The sequence below is a fragment of the Brachyistius frenatus genome, unplaced genomic scaffold, assembly GCF_029030835.1.
Source record: "Brachyistius frenatus isolate BFR_SWC_R1_liver_20210118 unplaced genomic scaffold, ASM2903083v1 Contig_46, whole genome shotgun sequence".
NCBI lineage: Eukaryota > Metazoa > Chordata > Actinopteri > Embiotocidae > Brachyistius > Brachyistius frenatus.
The window spans coordinates 2,601,942-2,619,765 of NW_027210645.1; the positions used below are offsets into that span (position 1 = coordinate 2,601,942).

The 17,824-nt window shown below is 43.6% G+C and overlaps 1 protein-coding gene across 1 annotated transcript; it reads right to left on the reverse strand.

Moving 5' to 3' along the window:
- Positions 1–6,406: 6,406 nt before the first annotated feature.
- irx1b (iroquois homeobox 1b) lies at positions 6,407–10,523 on the reverse strand. The gene is made up of 5 exons (XM_069703402.1): positions 9,984–10,523; positions 8,960–9,202; positions 7,713–8,508; positions 7,456–7,516; positions 6,407–6,844 (listed from the first exon to the last, which is right to left on the reverse strand). The coding sequence occupies exons 1-5, from the start codon at positions 10,218–10,220 to the stop codon at positions 6,796–6,798; spliced, it is 1,386 nt and encodes a 461-aa protein (XP_069559503.1). The 5' UTR covers positions 10,221–10,523; the 3' UTR covers positions 6,407–6,795.
- Positions 10,524–17,824: the final 7,301 nt, after the last annotated feature.

Below are 17,824 nucleotides of genomic sequence, written 5' to 3' on the forward strand. Positions count from 1 at the left end.
ATACACAGAATTCCACACATGTATGTACACATGAAGGAAGCAATGCGAGGTTGGTTGACTCATAAAAAACTAGACTAGAACCAGTTGTACGCCTCCTTCAACTGGGCAGTTTCCATCCATGTTTGTCCCGACTCATAGTTGCTGTAAGTGGGAGACTTTGGAGGAATCCAAACGGGTCGACACGCTCGGCTAATGAAGCTGATTAACAGTACACAATACTTCAAGACACACAAGATCAGTGTCACCAATTCAGTATTCGATCAAATGTGAAATATGGACATATACTAATCTCCTCTTCTGTTCCTGACACAGTGAAGCTGAATTTATAAAATGTCATCACTTTATCATTTTATCCTATTAGACGTTTGTGTGAAATGTTGTCATAATTAGCGTAAGATTTCTCGGGCTACGTGAGGTCGCTGACCTTTGACCTCTAAGCAACCAAATTCAAATAAGTTCATCCTTGGGACAAAGTGAACGTTTGTGCCAAGTTGGAAGAAATTCCATCGAGGCGTGCGTGAGATATTGTGTTCACGAAAATGAGACGAACATAAATACGTTGGTGCGGAAACACGGGCAACACTAAAACACGACGCTTCCAGCTGTCGTAGCGCCGGCACAGAGGCATTAAAAACAGGAAATAATCAACTGTCAGCAAAGTTAAGACCGAAGGAGGCGTCGGTAGTTTTTGTTTTTAACCAGTTTAAAGCACTACGGGAAGTTAGGAATGAATAAATGTGTTACGACGGCCCTCCCTGGAGACCTGCAGCAACCATTAAACCTTTGTGGTGGTAGTTCTGCGTTGCGCTCCTTCCTTCAGCTGCTGTTTCTAGAAAGTTACTGAAACCAGTTGTTTGCATTGAAAACTCCTCCAAGGTTCTTTTTTTTTTTTTTTTTTTTTTTTCTTGTTTTAAGAACACAGGACTGCACCGGCTTAATAATAAACAAAAATGGCGTGCCACCGAGGTGATTCATGCTCGCAAGAAAAGTCCAACCGAGGGTCAAATGTCTTCCTCGCGTGCAAACAGTGGCAGTGCAAACCCTCAGCCAGACCTTAAAGTGCGCATTCCCCGCAGCATTTCCCAGACATTTCACAAACTGAGGACCCAAGCTGCAGAAATAGCCGAGATTGCGTATGAATTCGTTTTGTGCAGCTTCTCCGCCCCGCTCTGACACGCCACGGTGTGTCTCAATGGACGCTGAACAAAGACGCAGCGAGTCCTCAGCCCCCTCAGGGCTCTCCCAGCAGTGCGCTAAGCTAAGTTGCTACGCTATGACAAACCAGTGGATAAACATTGTTTCAAAATGGCTGAAAGGAGCCAGCGATGCGAACACCCGACCGCAAACCCGCCCTCCGTCCTAATCTGCTTCTTCCCTCAGATTATTGCCATGAATGGGTGGACAACAAGAGAGAAGATTTATCACTCCCACCCTTTCATAGGAGTTGTTCTGTGTATTTTCCCTGTATATTAAATTTGTGTCTTTTAAAAAAGCAGCGACAGTGTTTGCTGTTTGTCTGTGCGGTACTCGCAGCTGCATCGCCACAATAAACGCAGGCGAAGCAGCAGCACTCGGTAAACTCAGTATTGTGGAGCTTGTTGAATTACTCATGAGTTTTGATACTTTGCTTTTGTGCAAAACGCTTAATTCCACTAATCCCTATGAAGAAACAGTGAATGGTATAAATTCCCTATGATATCTGGTCGAGGCTAAACATTTGCTCACTTACGTATACATTGGGTACAGAAAATTATTCTTTTGACAACATTACAACAGATTTAACCCAGTGCCCCGCTTATCCTGCAATGACATGTATTAGCTTCATTGCATTGGGAGGTACATTTCCATTTCAAATTACAGCTCAGCAGTTAACACACACACACACACACAAACAGGATTTTTTTTTTTTTTTTTTTCCTGAGCTGCAGTGGTAAAGTGTGTTACATGCAGGAAATACACTAAAAAAAAATCCTTCAAAATATGAACTCTCATGTTCATTATTTCTTCTCTATAGACTTTAACTGTGTCAGGCCTTTTCTTCTCCAAGCCCCTCGAGGTCAAGCTCCATAAAGCCTGTTTGGCAATCAAACGCTGTCCCTCCCTAACCCCTCTTTCTTCCCCCCCTCTTTCTCCACACACACCTCTGTTGCCTTCTTTCTCTTCGCTAGGCCCTTATTCTCTGCACCATCATCCCCCCTTTTTCTCTCCTCACATGCCCGCGTCTCTTTCTGTCCGGTTGGCCTCTCTCAGCGGGGCTATAGAGTCCTAACTTGTCTACATTTACCCCCCGGGTTGGCTGACCAATGGGACCGTTAAAGCGCAGAGTCCCTCCTTTAGTGCTTCGCCATTCTTCCCGAGTCAGCTCATGCTCTCTGTTTTCACGACCTCTGACCCCAGGCCATGGCAACAGTGGCAGGAATGTCAGGAGTGATTGGCAGGATAAAGAGCGCAGCGCCTCTCTCCTGCACAAGCGGATTTGAGACATTTTGAGGGGCGAACAATGGCGGATTTGGGGCTTGATTGGATCACCGATGAGCTGATGACTGTCAAAAGAGCACGTCGTCTTTACATAAGCCTGATTATCTCTGCGTGGCGGAGGAGCGGAGAAGAGCAGGAGGGGTACAGCCGCTGCCGGAGGCGGGAGTTCACCGCCATGCCGAGCGCCTCGAAAGGGGATAGATGCGCACACGAGGGCCGGGCTACGGGGCCTGGACCTCTCTCATCCACTGGGGGCCTTTAACAAATCTATTCAGGCGACCGGGTGCCCTCATACATGTGGCCATAATCACAGGAGGATGGCTGAAGGGTGGGAGTGTGAGGGGGATGACACATGGAGGCAATCATTGTTCAGATCCCGGACCATCCCATCAAGACGACACAGGAGCAGGGAGAAAGAAGACGAGAGAAGGATATAGACGTATATAGAGAGGGAGACAGAAAAGAGCAGTGGGACTGGCAAATCAAAGCTAAATCCCTTCCATAATCTGCCTCTTTAATAGGGATTAGAACCCACCGAAGAGCCTCTATCAGAATACCAAAGCCCCAATGAAGACACTGCTCACACTGAGAGTTTGAGGGGCTGATACGACTCCTCGGAGAGATTCTTATCGATGCTTGTTTTCCTCAGTTTTGGCTTCTTTTTTTTTTTTCTTCTTTTTTTTTTCACACCGTGCACCAGTTTCTACCAAAGTTGTGGGGCAGTTTAGGCAACAAACAGCCAACACAAAGCCGAAACTTGACACTCTGAAGAAGTTTGCGGCGGCACCCGCCAGAAAACACTAATCATATTTTGGATCTGTTAGCTTTTTCCGCTCCTTTCATAACCAAAACATGTTTGGGGACACGCTGTGTAGCTGATAAAACAGCTATTTGATGTCATTTTCAGCTCCATCATGCTAAGCTCACTGATTTCCAAGTTTGAAAGAATAACATATTGTTTGGGCACTTGGAAGAAGAGCAGCGCGATCTGGCTGGGACGAAGTGTAGAAAAAGTGAAGTGCGTGCGAGCGGGCGAGCGAAAGAGCGGCCGATATTCTTCTCAGCGGTGCTCATGGCAGTCTGTCAGCGCTGGCAGAGGAAGTGAAAATGGCCCTCAAGTGTCTGGCTTCCCTCCACGCTGCTCTCACATCAATGACGGCTCTCACTGCATCATCTCCCCCGCTCTCATTTGCTCTCTTTAGACTCAAATGTGCTCTTTCTGTCGCTTGTTTTCGGACTCTTTCTCTCTGTTGAATGGGCATGTGTGAGGACAAAGGGATGGATGAAGGGATTATTTACAAACTTTTGAATGAGGAAAAACAAACAGATGCTCCAGTCACGACTCAAATTTTTCCCACCTCATACGCACACGTCAGGTTTAAAGCAATTTGTTAGCACCATTACGAGTCTATGTTAGCTTCCTGTTAGCGTCTGACTCTTTCCAAATGCAACTAAATCTGCCTCTAATACTCACTACATCACATTTGATACTTTATTTGTTTGATTTTTGATTTTTTTATAAAATGACATGTTTTGTTTTTTATGGGAATTTTTCTGTCTTTAAACATCAAATAATCACACCTCCTAAAATGTTCTTTTAAGGTTGTCTCGAGGGAAATGAATTTAGTGCATGTCAGTGTCCAAATGTGAAAATGTGACTCATGCATAAATGTCATGATAAAGTTTGGGTTTTAAGACTTTTAGTTTGGAACAAATGAGAAAATATTATACATTATTTAAGAATAGATTAAAATATCAGGAATATATGATCAGCCTTTAGTTTGACAAAACAAACTGTGATGTCACAGCATAAATCCCAGCACATCTGATCAGATATTAAGTTTAAAAAATATGATGACACATAACAATTTTTTTAACCTCGTGTTTTGGACACACACACTCACACACACTTATACTGAGTGGTGCATTCCGGGCCTTTGTAAGAGATGTGATCTTCTGCAAAGACGCAAATTAATTTCTTGCATGAAAATGACAAATTTGTACTAATTAAAGCTGAACTGGACTTTACAATAAAGCCATTATATGAAGCCTGACTTGGGATTACTTGGCACTGCATTATGTTGTGGTCGTTTGAGTCCAACAGAAGCATGAATAGAATAAATCATTAGCAGCATAATGTGCTGTGAAAACCATGTATCTCCATATCGGTCATGTGAAAAGTGCCTCTCCCCCCCAAAAAAAATAAAACAAATAGATTTACTAATTACCAAATTTGGAAATCAGTGGTTTTCACTTGTAGTTTGAGGACTGTCAGAATCTGTCAGCTCAAATGACATCTCTGCAGAAAGAGCCAAAAAATGTCTTTGAAATTTCACCAAATAGTAGACTTGCAGAGGAGTATTGTACCTCAGAGGGGATGCAGATGCAGTAACAGTCCTCATGGTACAATTCTGCCCTACTTTCTGTGAGAGTCAGGTGGCAGCATTGAGTCACATCTCCAAGTCCGTGAGGATGGTGGCTCTGATTCTTTTGTCTTTGAGTGCATGATGCACTCTCAAATCATCACCTGACTTCACTTGAATCTGTTCATCTGCTCAGTCCAGCCCTCATCTATAACAGTGTCCATTCTATCAACAAAGTTTAGCAAAATTAATCAAAGTAAATACACAAGAGACACTTCATCTCAGTTATCAACTGTTGATATGAAGCTATTGGATGACAAAAAGCAGCTGTTCATCACCTCGACACATATTATTTTGCAGACTTGACTTTTCTTGACCTAAATTATGTAATTCTAACTATTTCAGTGCTCTACAGACTTCAGCAATACTTGATCAACAAAAATTGAACAAACATTTTACAGGCCACAAATTATGTACACCTTGTCGAAGTCGATTGAACACTAGACTATTCAGTTAGGTGGTGCAAATATAGGCTACACCTTTTAAAGATTTCTCATGTAGTCTGCAATATATGTTTAAAATTTGAAATTAAAAGTGAATTTTATCTGTAAGTAAACCTGAGGCCGTCTGGTACCCTTGAGAGGCCTGAGGACCCCAAACATGCTGCTAAACCAAGTAAAAGACCACCGCTTTGAAAAACACTCACTAACAGCCCTGAGACCCCCCTCTGCCACTGTCTTTCTGTGTGTGTGTGTGTGTGTGTCCCCACTGTCTTTGGGCCTGTGAACGTCAAGGATGCCACAGAGTGACACACACAACCCCCTCTCCTCTCCCATCCACCTCCCCTCCTGAGCGGCCGCCCCCCCGCAGCGGCTACTGGCCTTTTCCTGCCGTCTGATCCATATTTCAGAGGCGGCAGCGGTGCCACTGAGGGGGTATAATCCAACATTAAAGCAAGGAGGCCTGGGCTGAAAGCACAGACGCAGGTTCACAAGGTCCTGGAAATCTTCAATTTCAATTTCCGCAGCGTTTGCATCGGCTTCCAAAGGCGCTGGCAGAAGTCGACAGGTTATTGGCGAGAGTGCAGATTTCAATAAGGACTTTTTCACGTGCAAACCAAAAAAAAAAAAAGGGCTGACATTGCATGGTTTAGTTAGCAAGGAGATATAAAACAAACTAGACACAGGGACGAAAGGGTCAATTGGAAATTAATTGTAATATATATGTATTATATGTATATTAATATAAATTATAATTAGCCTTAAAATACCTAATCTGAGACCTCACACTTTATTTCTTGAAGGGAGGAACAATAAAAGTAGAATTTATATGCTGACATTAATTAAACTGCTCACATTAAAACTGACAGATAAAAAATATTGTGAATTATCATTATTAAAAAAAAAATCTCCATTAAAGGCAGATAAACACTCGGAAAATTAAATGGTGGCTGCTTTCTTTCGTGAAGTTTTAGTCGCCTCTTCATCCCCATTTCCTCTGATTTTCACAACAAAATATGACCAACTTCTAATTAAATACAGGGAGGGGGAAAGTCTTCAATAATAAATGACTATAATGACATTTATTTAGTTCCCAAAAAATATATTCTTTAAAGACAAATTCATATCCTGTATTTACAATTTTCAAGGTTTCCATTCACAACAGAAGAGCAGAAGAAGAAGAAGAAGGAGAAGAAGAAGAAGAAGAAGAAGAAGAAGAAGAAGAAGAAGAAGAAGAAGAAGAAGAAGAAGAAGAAGAAGAAGAAGAAGAAAGAAAAAAAGGACATAAAAGAGATACAAGCAAATCTGTGACAAAAACAACCATCTCTGTTGCAAGTAGAAGCTAAACAGTAATACTATTACAGGTGGCCCAGTCCAAAAATAGCCTTCGTTAAACTGTTCTGCGTTAAATAAAATGTTTCCTTTCTCTTTTTTTTTTTTTTAACTTTGTCTTCTCATAATGTTGTTGTCAGAACTCGCTGTGATGCTGTTCCATGGTGAGGTCTGCAGAGACAAAAAGAAACAAATGTCAGACATTATGCTATATTATATTTGGGACATTTATTTAGTAATTTAAAGGCAACTGTGTTCCAGTTTTTCCTCTTAAATAAACATGTCTTCAATCAAACACGTCTTAAAATAATAAAACAATTCTGAGTTTGTTTATTCTAAAACTGTGTTAAACTCTTTTTATGCAAATTAAAATCCACTATAGGTAAATTGTTTTATGTCTTTTCACGCTCCACTTCATTCATGATGTTGCTATCAGCGCTTTCTTTGACATACATTAGCTTCATTCACTGAGGGGGCGTGAATAAACGGCGGCAGATTATTTAAATGACATAGGTGGCGATAACTCATTGTTTGAGGGGGGTAGGAGGGATGGCTGGGAGGAGGGGTGGGGGGCAGGATATATTAAGACCGCTGCCTGACGAGGCGTTAAAGTGGAGACTCAATCACATGATTTATGTGCTGGGGGTCTGCCTCCTTCCCACCCAGTCAGGTGTGACAGTGTTTACCTCTGCCTTAAGGTTCATTTGGCAGAAGACGTGTGGAGAGGAATTGAGGTTGATAGTGTCATTGCGCCAAATTGATTTCAAAATGCACGAGGTTACCTGTCAGTGATCAGCTGAAATGGGGACTTCAGAGACTCGGGCCTGTGGTCGCTCTCTTCATCTGTGAAAAGAAATAATAGAGCCAGATGAATAATAATTTATGGGTTAGAATTAACTTCACAAATTCCCTTTCAAATGAAGCTTATTGTCCTTTAAACAAATGTTTAGTTGGATCATTTCTCGGTGCCACATGAGTGACTACTGAGGCCCACTTAGGAAACAATAATGAATTGCAGACATTGAACTGTAGTCCATACCATCTCTTTTTGGACTGAAGCTTCCTGACGACTCTACATCGCTTTCATCCTCCGTGCCCGACGTTCCTGTGCCAGCCGCCGCCGCCGGCCGTGCGTCACGACGCGCAGCCGGCACCGCGCCGTGGAGCGCCAGGTGTCCGGCCGGCGCCCCTCCGAGCAGCGATCTCATGTTCAAAAGAGAGTTGGCATTCAGAAAAGCCGCGTTGGCCCAGTTGTGTAGCTTGCCAATTTGGCATGTATATATTCCATGACCCGGGAGTAAGGCCGGGTGGCCGGCGGAGGCCAAAGCCGCGTGGTGCGCGTGGGCCGCGGGGGAAGCTTTGTGAGAGCTGTCGGGGGCCGTGGCAGTCTCAGCCAGAGACCAGATTTTAGGTTTGCTCTGCGGTGGTCTCTGGCACTCCTGTCTGCTGGGTGAATGATCCACCGCGAGTTTGAGACCAGGTGATTTATTGAGAGAAACACCAGCCTCCACTCCTCTCAGGCCCTCCACAGAAAGCGTCCTGCTGCTCTCCGAGCTCCTCGACTCCGAGGCCTGCTCCGTGGCGGACAGGCCTGCTTCTCCCTCCCCCTTCCCGGAGCTCTGCTCCCCTCCTCGCTGCTCCTCGGGTCTCTCGATATCGACAGTTTCCAAATCAATTTCCTCCTCTTCTTCTTCGTCGTCGCTGCCGTTCTTGCCATGCTCGTCTTCGTTGTCGCTGCTGAAGATGCGGCCGTCCCGGTCCTCGGCGCTGCGGCCCCAGGTTACCTTGTTCTCCTTCTTTAGGCGTCTGCGAGCGTTTGCGAACCACGTTGATACCTACAAAAAGAACACACATTTCTACACATTATTAATCAGATGGTTTGGTTTGAAGCTATAGGGTTGAAAACTGTGGAGAAGAAATTATTAAATATGCAAAAAGCCCCATTAATATTCAGCCCGTTTCTATAATTCGTTATAGAGCTTTGAGATAAGAAATCTGGATGGAGACTTTTCATTCTCTGAAACTACAACTGGCAACTAAATTATCCTAATAATTAATGTAACACGTGGTTTGACTAAGCAGTGGTCTTCTGGGAGGTTTAAAAACAATCGATTGATAATTTATCATCCTGATACATGGAGATTGATGCCCACTATAAGATTATTTTAGGTTGCCTTGAGTTGGCGGCGTGCCTCCTTTCAAACGTTCCCATGGGCCTCTAATAAGCAGCTCTGGTTCATTTTAGACACCTCTGACCCCAAGTCACAAGTGTCACGTGACACCCACCTGTGTCAGTGTCATTCTCGTAATGATAGCCAGCATGATCTTCTCTCCTTTGGTGGGGTACGGGTTCTTCTGGTGCTCCTGCAGCCAGGCCTTCAGGGTGCTGGTGGTCTCCCTGGTGGCCGTTTTGGCCCTCGACGGGTCCCCGTACGGGTACTGGCCGTATGGGTAGAAGCCTTGAGCGGTGTGAACAGGCAAGGAAGCCGGGTGGGACCCCGGGCTGTCCTTCAGCTCGTACTGGGAGCCCTGAAATGTTGTTAGAAAGACAGAGGTAACAACTTGTTGCGCGACTTATCAAGTTGTTTACACTTCAAGTTCAAGAAATGAGTCAAAGCCAACTTCTGAATGAATACTTGTGCTGCAAAAGGTTTGGCAAAGTTTCAACAGATTGTGAATTTGACATCAAATAGGATATTTATCAGAAAATCAGGAATTAGACATATCCTAAATGTATAAAATAGCCTTCAACACATTTATTTTCTAAACTGGCTGCCTATTTATATTATATTAAATATATATTATTTTTGTTTTGATTTAACAAACAAATGTAATCTAATATATTTTATAACCTGCAATTTCTCATGAATAAATGCTGTTCTTTCTACAACATCTAGGCTGTATTATACAAAAGAGGATATCTAAAATAGCAGAAACACTTCCTAAAATTTCCACAATTTACAGAAAAGAAAACAATAAATCAGAAATTTAAAATGTAAAGTTTAGTCTGATGCTTCTATTACATAATTTATTATTTTGCAGTTCAGTCCTATACATATTCATAATTCAAACATAACAACAATAAAATGTTAAAGAGGATTTACTGTAAAAAAAAAAAAAAAATAATTGAAAATATTCTACAAAATAAATGATCTTGCAATATATAAATATCTTCATCAGCCTGAGTGGTCTAGCTAATTTGTTAATTTCGCATTAGAGTAAAAGAAACCAAAAAGAAGCCTGACTATAGCAGTACTGTATCATGAAGAGCTGAGCAGCTTCAGTCTTTAAACAAAGTCTCATGTCTCACCATCTGGGATATGAGGGCGAGGTCTGTGGCTCCGCTGTACGGCAGAAAGGCACTGTAGTTGTGAGCCGCCCATGGGCTCCCGTACATCCCCAGCATGGAGCCGACAGCCGCGGCGGTCGCGGACGAGCTCATGCCGCCCTCGGTGGCTCCTTCCCGGGCAGAGGCCGGTCGCTCGCTCCCGTACACCTCATGGGAGGCACTGAGGAACTGGGGGTACCCCAGCTGAGGGAAAGCCATGTCCGGAGAACGCGTGCAGTAAATCTCTCCCCAAAGTCAAACTCACACCAACAGCAAGAAGGATGCAGCAAAAAAAAAAAAAAAAAAAAAAGAAGTAGGAATCCCCAGATGGAAGAAGAGGATGAAGGGGGGGATGTCTAAATCACAAGATACCCCCTATTTCTTTTTTTTTTTTTCTTTTTTTTTGGGGAGAAACTGTCAAGCTTCTTCACTTCTCTTCCACCGAGTTGTGTGACAGAGCCGCAGTTTGGCACCTCGAGTGCGGAGTGATGCGTGCGTCTGGCCGCGGGAGCTTCTGGATGTGGAGCTGACTGACTGATTGGCAGCCTACTTAAGCACCAAGCTCCTCCTATGCCCGGGGCAGGCGATTAGTGCATTGGTTAGCCTAGGTCGTGCGTGTGTGTGTGTGTGTGTGTGTGTGTGTGTGTGTGTGTGTGTGTGTGTGTGTGTGTGTGTGTGTGTGTGTGTGTGTGTGTGTGTGTGTGTGTGTGTGTGTGTGTGTGTGTGTGTGTGTTAATGTGTGTGATTTAATTTCAACAGTTTTCACAGTAGAAAAAGAAACGTGTGTTTGTGTGCACGTGTATGTGCGTCTTTTTGAGGTCAGTATGACGTGATTTAAATGCACCAACAGTCTTTCTGTATTTTAACACAGTCACAATGTTATAACAGTTACACGAATTTAGATTAAATACGGACTAATTAATACCGTAATAATAATAATAATAATAATAATATAATAATATAAACTTTTTTCTTGTATATTTTAGGTGTAATTTGTCCTCCACGATTTGACCGCTGACTCGCAGGGTATGCCGGGACATTCCTGGCCAGCAGATGGGCCGGCGGGCATCGATATGGTCTGCCAGACCCGCGAGGAATGTCCGTGATTATCGACGGAAGTCAGCGGAGCATAGCTATTTTTTTTTCCAAAATAAAAGACAAAATCATACTGGAGGTAAAGACAGATTTCGGAGAGGACAAGAGATAGCAGAGATATGCAGGAGCCGTGGAGTGGAAAATGACATGTTTACTGAGAAGAATGGACTGCTGTATACTGTTAAGGGCCTGAGTTATCAGAAGGGTAAAAGTTTCTATTTGAGATAGTAGATGCAAGCAAAACCTGCCGTAAAATAAATCTATGGGAGGATGCAGATTGATGTTTCCCCATTAACGGTCTCAGCTATCAAAACAGCTTCAATCTGCTCCTTTGAACACACACACCTCCTCACACACACACACACACACACACACACACACACACTCTGTCACACACACTCAGGGCAGTGCTAATGAGGTTGAGCACCCTGCACCCTGCTCAGTGGCCCTGTGGCCCTCCTGGGTCCCCCTCAGAGGTTAGCTGTGTAATTACTCCATCCCCATAAATTCAGATTCATCATTTCACACTCAGAGCCCCTGATGAGCTTGGCTGAGCTGAGAGAGGAGGAGGAGGAGGAGAGAGAGAGAGAAAGAGAGAGAGAAGAGGAGGGGAGGAGGGATGGATGGAGGAGGGAGGGGGTCTAATGATTTAATTACAGTGCTTAAAGCCCACTCTAGCTAAGTGATGGTCCTCTCTCTGTCTCTCTCCGCGCTCTCTTCCCTCCTCAGCGCTGGCACCTAGAGGGCTTTACTCATGAATCTCAAAGCTGTTTTCCTAAACACATATTATGACGAGCCCCGCCACCGCCACTGCTGTGTGTGTGTGTGTGTGTGTGTGTGTGTGTGTGTGTGTGTGTGTGTGTGTGTGTGTGTGTGTGTGTGTGTGTGTGTGTGTGTGTGTGTGTGTGTGTGTGTGTGTGTGTGTGTGTGTGTGTGTGTGTGAGAAACAGAGAGAGAGAGGGAGAGAGGATGCTTAATCTCCATGGCATTTTAAATGGCATTCATGGAGAGCGGCTCTATCCTCATTGCCAAGGTAAATGGAGCCAGGGGACTCTCCATTTCAGCTCGATAAAAGAGCAATGTTAAAGACCCTCACCATCCCCCCCCTCCCCCCCCTCTCTCACTGTCTCTCTCCCTCTCTCTCTCTCTCCCGGCCTCTCTCTGTCTCTCCCTCCCTCTGTCTCGTTTCTCACTTAAAATTAATGTTTTTCTCATGACAGGGGAGGGAAACGAGACATATCCACCATCTAATAGGATAATATAGCCCCATTCACCACCATCACCACCACCACCACCCCTCCATCTCTCCCTCCCTCCCTCCCTTCCTCCCTCTCTCCCTCCCTCCCCTCCCCTCCCGCTCTCTCTCTCTCTCTCTCTCTCTCTCCCTCTCTCTCTGCCTTTGTAGCTGCCTGATTTCCATAGTGTCTCTGTGGAGAGGCAGTTAATGAATTCCTCTGAGCAGGAGAAAGGGGGAGAATGGTTTGGCGGTTTAGAGAGAGAAAGAGGCAGGGATAGGGGGAGGAAGGCTTTGAGCTATGCCATTCAACTTCACAGCCTCGGCCTGCTTGTGCATTCACCGCGTGTGTTTGTGTGTGCCGTGCGTGTGCGCGCGTGCGCCTGTGTGTGTCTTTTAACATGAACCTGCTAAGACTACCAAATATTTAGACTGGCCTCAGACCTCTTTTTTTTTTTTTTTTTTTTTTTTTTTTTTTTTTATGGCAACGGTGGATTGAGGGATCTCAGGAGGCAGCTTGACTCTATTTGAATCCCATTCCCTGCTATTAGCTCGGCCCAGACAAAGGAATAACTTACCGCAGGAAACATTCAAATAAAGTCCCACAATCCACTCAACACTGGCCGCTTCCTCCTGGGTAATTTGCACTTTGGTAAATGAGGATGCCCCCAAAAACATCATAAAGCAGATTTTTGTGTGTGTGTGTGTGTGTGTGTGTGTGTGTGTGTGTGTGTGTGTGTGTGTGTGTGTGTGTGTGTGTGTGTGTGTGTGTGTGCATTTGCTAACACTTCAACAGAGAAGATGTGGCAGCAGTGATGCAATAAGGTTTAAAGTCTTGACTTGTTTGCTAGTCATAGATTCTGTCCTAAATCTGCAACAGAGATAAATGAAAAATGTCCCTCGAGCGCTGAGGAGCAGTAATATTACAGCAAAAATAGTGCAAGGGATTACAATTTCAATACGGGTAATTAAATTACAGTTAACACTCTGGAGGCCGACTTGTGAGCTGTCTTATCTTACCAGACGTTCATTGAAGGGTTGATACCATTTCAGTGATGGAAAACATGTTAGCTTGGCACAAAGCTGGAGGTGTGGGGATATGGTGATTCTACCAGCATAGGAGAAAAGCTCCAAGCTGTAACTCCACAGTTGTCTTTGGGCGTGTCCAGAATCATTCTCTATTTACTATAAAAATCCACTATATTTACGAATAACTGTTTCAATTTAGTGTCTGAAATCTGAGCATATATTTCAGCTCTAAATAGTGGCAAAAAAAAAAAAACGATCAAAAAGGAACAAACATAGAAGTGTCAATGGCAATTGTGCTACTAGCCTGCAAGAAATCCCACAATGCAATTGCGCTGCATTTTATAGAAACAAAAATTCTAGTGCTATGACTTGAAGTGTCTCAAATCTCAATTTGCAGCTCACAATACCGTGTGTATTCCGAGCTGGTGACGGATTTTAATGCTACAACTTTACTGCAAACTTAGATACTATATTTACGGCTGAAATACTGCAAATGGCCGATCAAAACAAATAAAACTGCTGCATTGTGTTTACACTTCCCTCTGAATGCAATGTAAAGCCGTGCTGTCACCATCAGAATATTTCACCATGTCCTCTAATGTGTATTATATAGGGAGCAGTGAAATGTTGTGTTTATGACCAACTCTGAAGCGGGAAAGTTCCAACCTCTGAGTGACGAAATCCACCTGTTGAACTGGGAACAACGAGGGAGATTTATGAGAGTTCAAGTAATAAGGTTTGACGTAACTTAACATGCAGCGTTTGTGGTGAAAAGTAATAAAATAAAAATAATGTAGCATTCAAATAATATTGACCTTTTGGGCTCCATTTTATCCCTTTGTTGGTTTATATGGATGATGACGAGATTGTTTGTCAACTTTCTCTATTCTGACAGCAGAAATAGAGCACATTTCTATAACATTTACGACTAACTTTACGTTGCTTTATCAACACGGATGCCTGAGTTACACACGTGTTTGTGACTCCCGGCGTGTGTGCAGGTGGTGTGAACGCCACAGCTTCACTCTGAGGACGAGACTTGGGTTTTACTGCTGCGTGCGGTCAACGAGGCTAACGGTAAGCTGGCTGTTAATTGTAATAAATACATCCCGTTCTTTCCATTTCTACGTGCGTTTAACGTGAGTGCGGTTTGGAGTTGTTAGACTGAATAGCAAAAGTAAAGTAAACACTAAGTTGCAACTTTTACTTTTGCGAGGCCTTGTTGCTCAACGAGTAATACGTGAAAGGTAACTGTTCTCATACAGTCCTGTAAACTCTAAATATTTGTGAAGTCAAAGAGATATGAGACGGTGACACTTGACAAGAGCTGACAGGCTGTGCAGAGAAGCAAAATGATCTCTCCTCACTGTCGCCTTTTCTTCATCCCGCTTATTATTTTTGCCCAAACAAATGGTCTTTTTCAGGCTTTGTAATCAGTATCCAGGATGTAAGAGATTGCGGAGAAGGTAGAGGGAAGGAAGGACAAGCAGCCGGGAGATAAAGGGAAACCCTGTCCTCACCTACTTGACAGCAGAGATAAGCAGTGATAGATTTAGCTCTGACCTGATGTTAAAACAGATGGATCACTCTGATGCATGACAGATAAGCCCGCCAGCCTGAGGTAATACATCCAGCTACCCAGTCAAATGATCTCTCTCATATCGCATTTACTTTATCACTCGCTAACACTTTCATTCATTAATGCGATATTTGACACAACAGAGGAAATGTCATTTCTTAATGGCTTATATCACCTATTATATCAGTGGCAGTGTGACCTGACAGGAGATGGATCCTGCTGGTCGAACATTTTGACCCAGAGGGGAAACACACGACAAAGAGCCTGTCATTAGCAATTAACGGGCGAGCCAGCGTTTGTTTGTTAACAGATCTTTTAAAAGTCCAAAGGGCTGATAACAGACCGCGACCTCCGGCGAGCGGGGTCACTTTGGATCCCTTAAAAAAATGGCCGCGAAACCCCACCGTGGTGTCTTTTTTTATTCGCCGACTGCAGCCGAGAGCTGCCGTTAAATACAGTTCCATCATTCCCCATAGAGAGAGCGATGAAAACAAGCGATGTTCAACAAGATTGCTGACTGAAAAAAAAGAGGTGAGTTCCCTCCTCCTCTTCTTTACAGAGAGACTTAGTGGGGGGCTTTTCTCATGGCCGGGGATCTTATTGTTTTCTAAACGGATTATTAACTCTTTTGTTACAGTAGGGGTCACTTTAATGCTTCTTAGGCCCATTAGCATTGCTTTAAAGAGCACGCATGCATGCGCACACACACACACACACACACACACACACACACACACACACACACACACACACACACACACACACACACACACACACACACACACACGCGCACACACACATATACAGATTGCTGTGTTCTCGGATTTGGCGTTTCTTGTCTTTGTTGTTCACAGTGGGAGCGGAATGATACCGTTATAATGCTGTTAAAGACAATACCTCAACTTAAAAGGGGGCGGTTGAGGGACGGACGTGTGTGTGTGTGTGGTTGGCTGTGTCTGTGTGTGTGTGTGTGTGTGTGTGTGTGTGTGTGTGTGTGTGTGTGTGTGTGTGTGTGTGTGTGTGTGTGTGTGTGTGTGTGTGTGTGTGTGTGTGTGTGTGTGTGTGTGTGTGTGTGTGTGTGTGTGTGTGTGTGTGGGTTGTGATGAAAAGGTGCCCTTAGGAAGACCAGTAAGCTTAATGCAATAGTGCTGACTTCAATGGATACCTCAAAGAGAAGTGGCATTACACAGCCCTCTCCACTGAAAATCCCCTACAGGTCCTTGAGTGAGAGACGGAACAGCTCAGTCTTCATTTGAGAACTGACAGAGATCACCGTGCTGGTAGAGTTACAGCAGGATTGACTCAAGACACTGAAATAGATATTGTTTAACTGTATGTTTTATTTGTGATATTTGCTTTCTGTTCATCTAATAACAGTCTATTGGAAGCTAACGTAAGGTACCCTTGGGAAAATCAAAGATACTCAGTTCAGGTCAAAGCATCACAAGGCCACAGAGGTGTGTGTGCTCTTTGGCTCATATTGACCATATGAATGTGATGCTGCTGGTGGTGGTGGGTGGAGGGGAGACCCAAGAGACCCTCGGATCCTGGCTGGGTGCCTCCCCCAGCTTTGAGTTGCCTTTCTGGGGGAAGGATAAAGAGGGTATCCCTTACAGGCCTGACCTCCTGCCACCCCTTCCATCAGAGAGAGGGGTCTAAGGTCAGATCAATTGGCTCCCCATGGCCCACTGTCTGCAGCGGGGCTTAATCACCTATTAAATGCTAGTGAGGAGGGAGATGGTGAAGGTCTGTGATTGTCTTTCATCATACTGAATTTGAAGCTTCTCACTTGTATAATGCGGTGCTGTTGTGTGTTTATAAAAAGCTTAAAGCTATAAAAAAAAAAAGAAATTCTCTTTTTATGACGTTTAAATTTGTGGTTTAAAATTTGGGACATCCCGGTCGACAGTGTAACAGTTTGTATCTATTGGGGAGGATTAATGAATCAATTACTCATTGCTTTGCTCATTGATAGTTCTGTTATATAGTTATATTTCTGATCCCTACCATGCCCTAAACAGTGAATATAAATTATTACCATCAAACCAGGGACACAAGGTTTTATCAAGGTGAGACTGAAGCAGTCTTTTGTGCACCAGTCAAATAAATATGGAATTTAAGCCCATATCAAAAGTACATTGACTTGATTATGATTTTTCTGATTATAATTTCAAATGTGTGTATTTTTGTCTCTTATCCTAATTTGTATGATTTTTTTTTTTTGTGATACTGCCTTGCTATGATGCAATACAAATTTGAGAGTGGTCCGACAGTAAAGTATCACCAGTATCATTATCATCATCATCATCATCATCATCATCATCATCATCATCATCATCATCATCATCATATTACTTGGAGCTGTATAAAGGTGCCTTTAAAGGATTCCAAAACCTTCACCAACATGCCACATCTTCTGTATTTAACAAGTGTGGAAATATAAAATGAGACCTTGCAGTTCAACAAGCACCAGCCTCCGGTTTAGATGTATTTGCTGACCATTCGCAGCTAGCTTCACGTTAGCTCTGGTGACTGCACTCAGCTGTGCTCCAGAAGTCTCTTCCTCACAGTGAAGCTGCAGGTAGGGTTCATTTATTGTGTTAGCTAGTCTACTAAGACTATACAACATATAAAGCAAGTTTGGTGCAACCAGCTCTTTTGTTAGACGATTTACCAGCACCTCCAGCTTAGCGACAGTATGTCACATTGACATCGACCAAACCACTTTTTCCACTGAACTCAACTGATATCAACCTTCAATCAAACTTCTAGGAAATGGGTTTGTTTTTATGAGGTTATTACCTCCGCAAAATAAGTTGTGTTTTTAGTTGCTTCTGTTTGTTTGTTTGTATGTTTGCACCCTGAGTGACAGGCATATAAAATAAC

Bases quoted from the DNA above. Each gene is read 5' to 3' on its own strand.
- irx1b (XM_069703402.1), bottom strand. From the start codon at position 10,220: ATGGCTTTCCCTCAGCTGGGGTACCCCCAGTTCCTCAGTGCCTCCCAT. The intron at 9,203-9,983 runs GTGAGACATGAG...ACAACATTTCAG, and splicing joins TCGCCCTCATATCCCAGATG to GGCTCCCAGTACGAGCTGAA. The intron at 7,517-7,712 runs GTATGGACTACA...TTCTTTTCACAG, and splicing joins CTTCAGTCCAAAAAGAGATG to ATGAAGAGAGCGACCACAGG.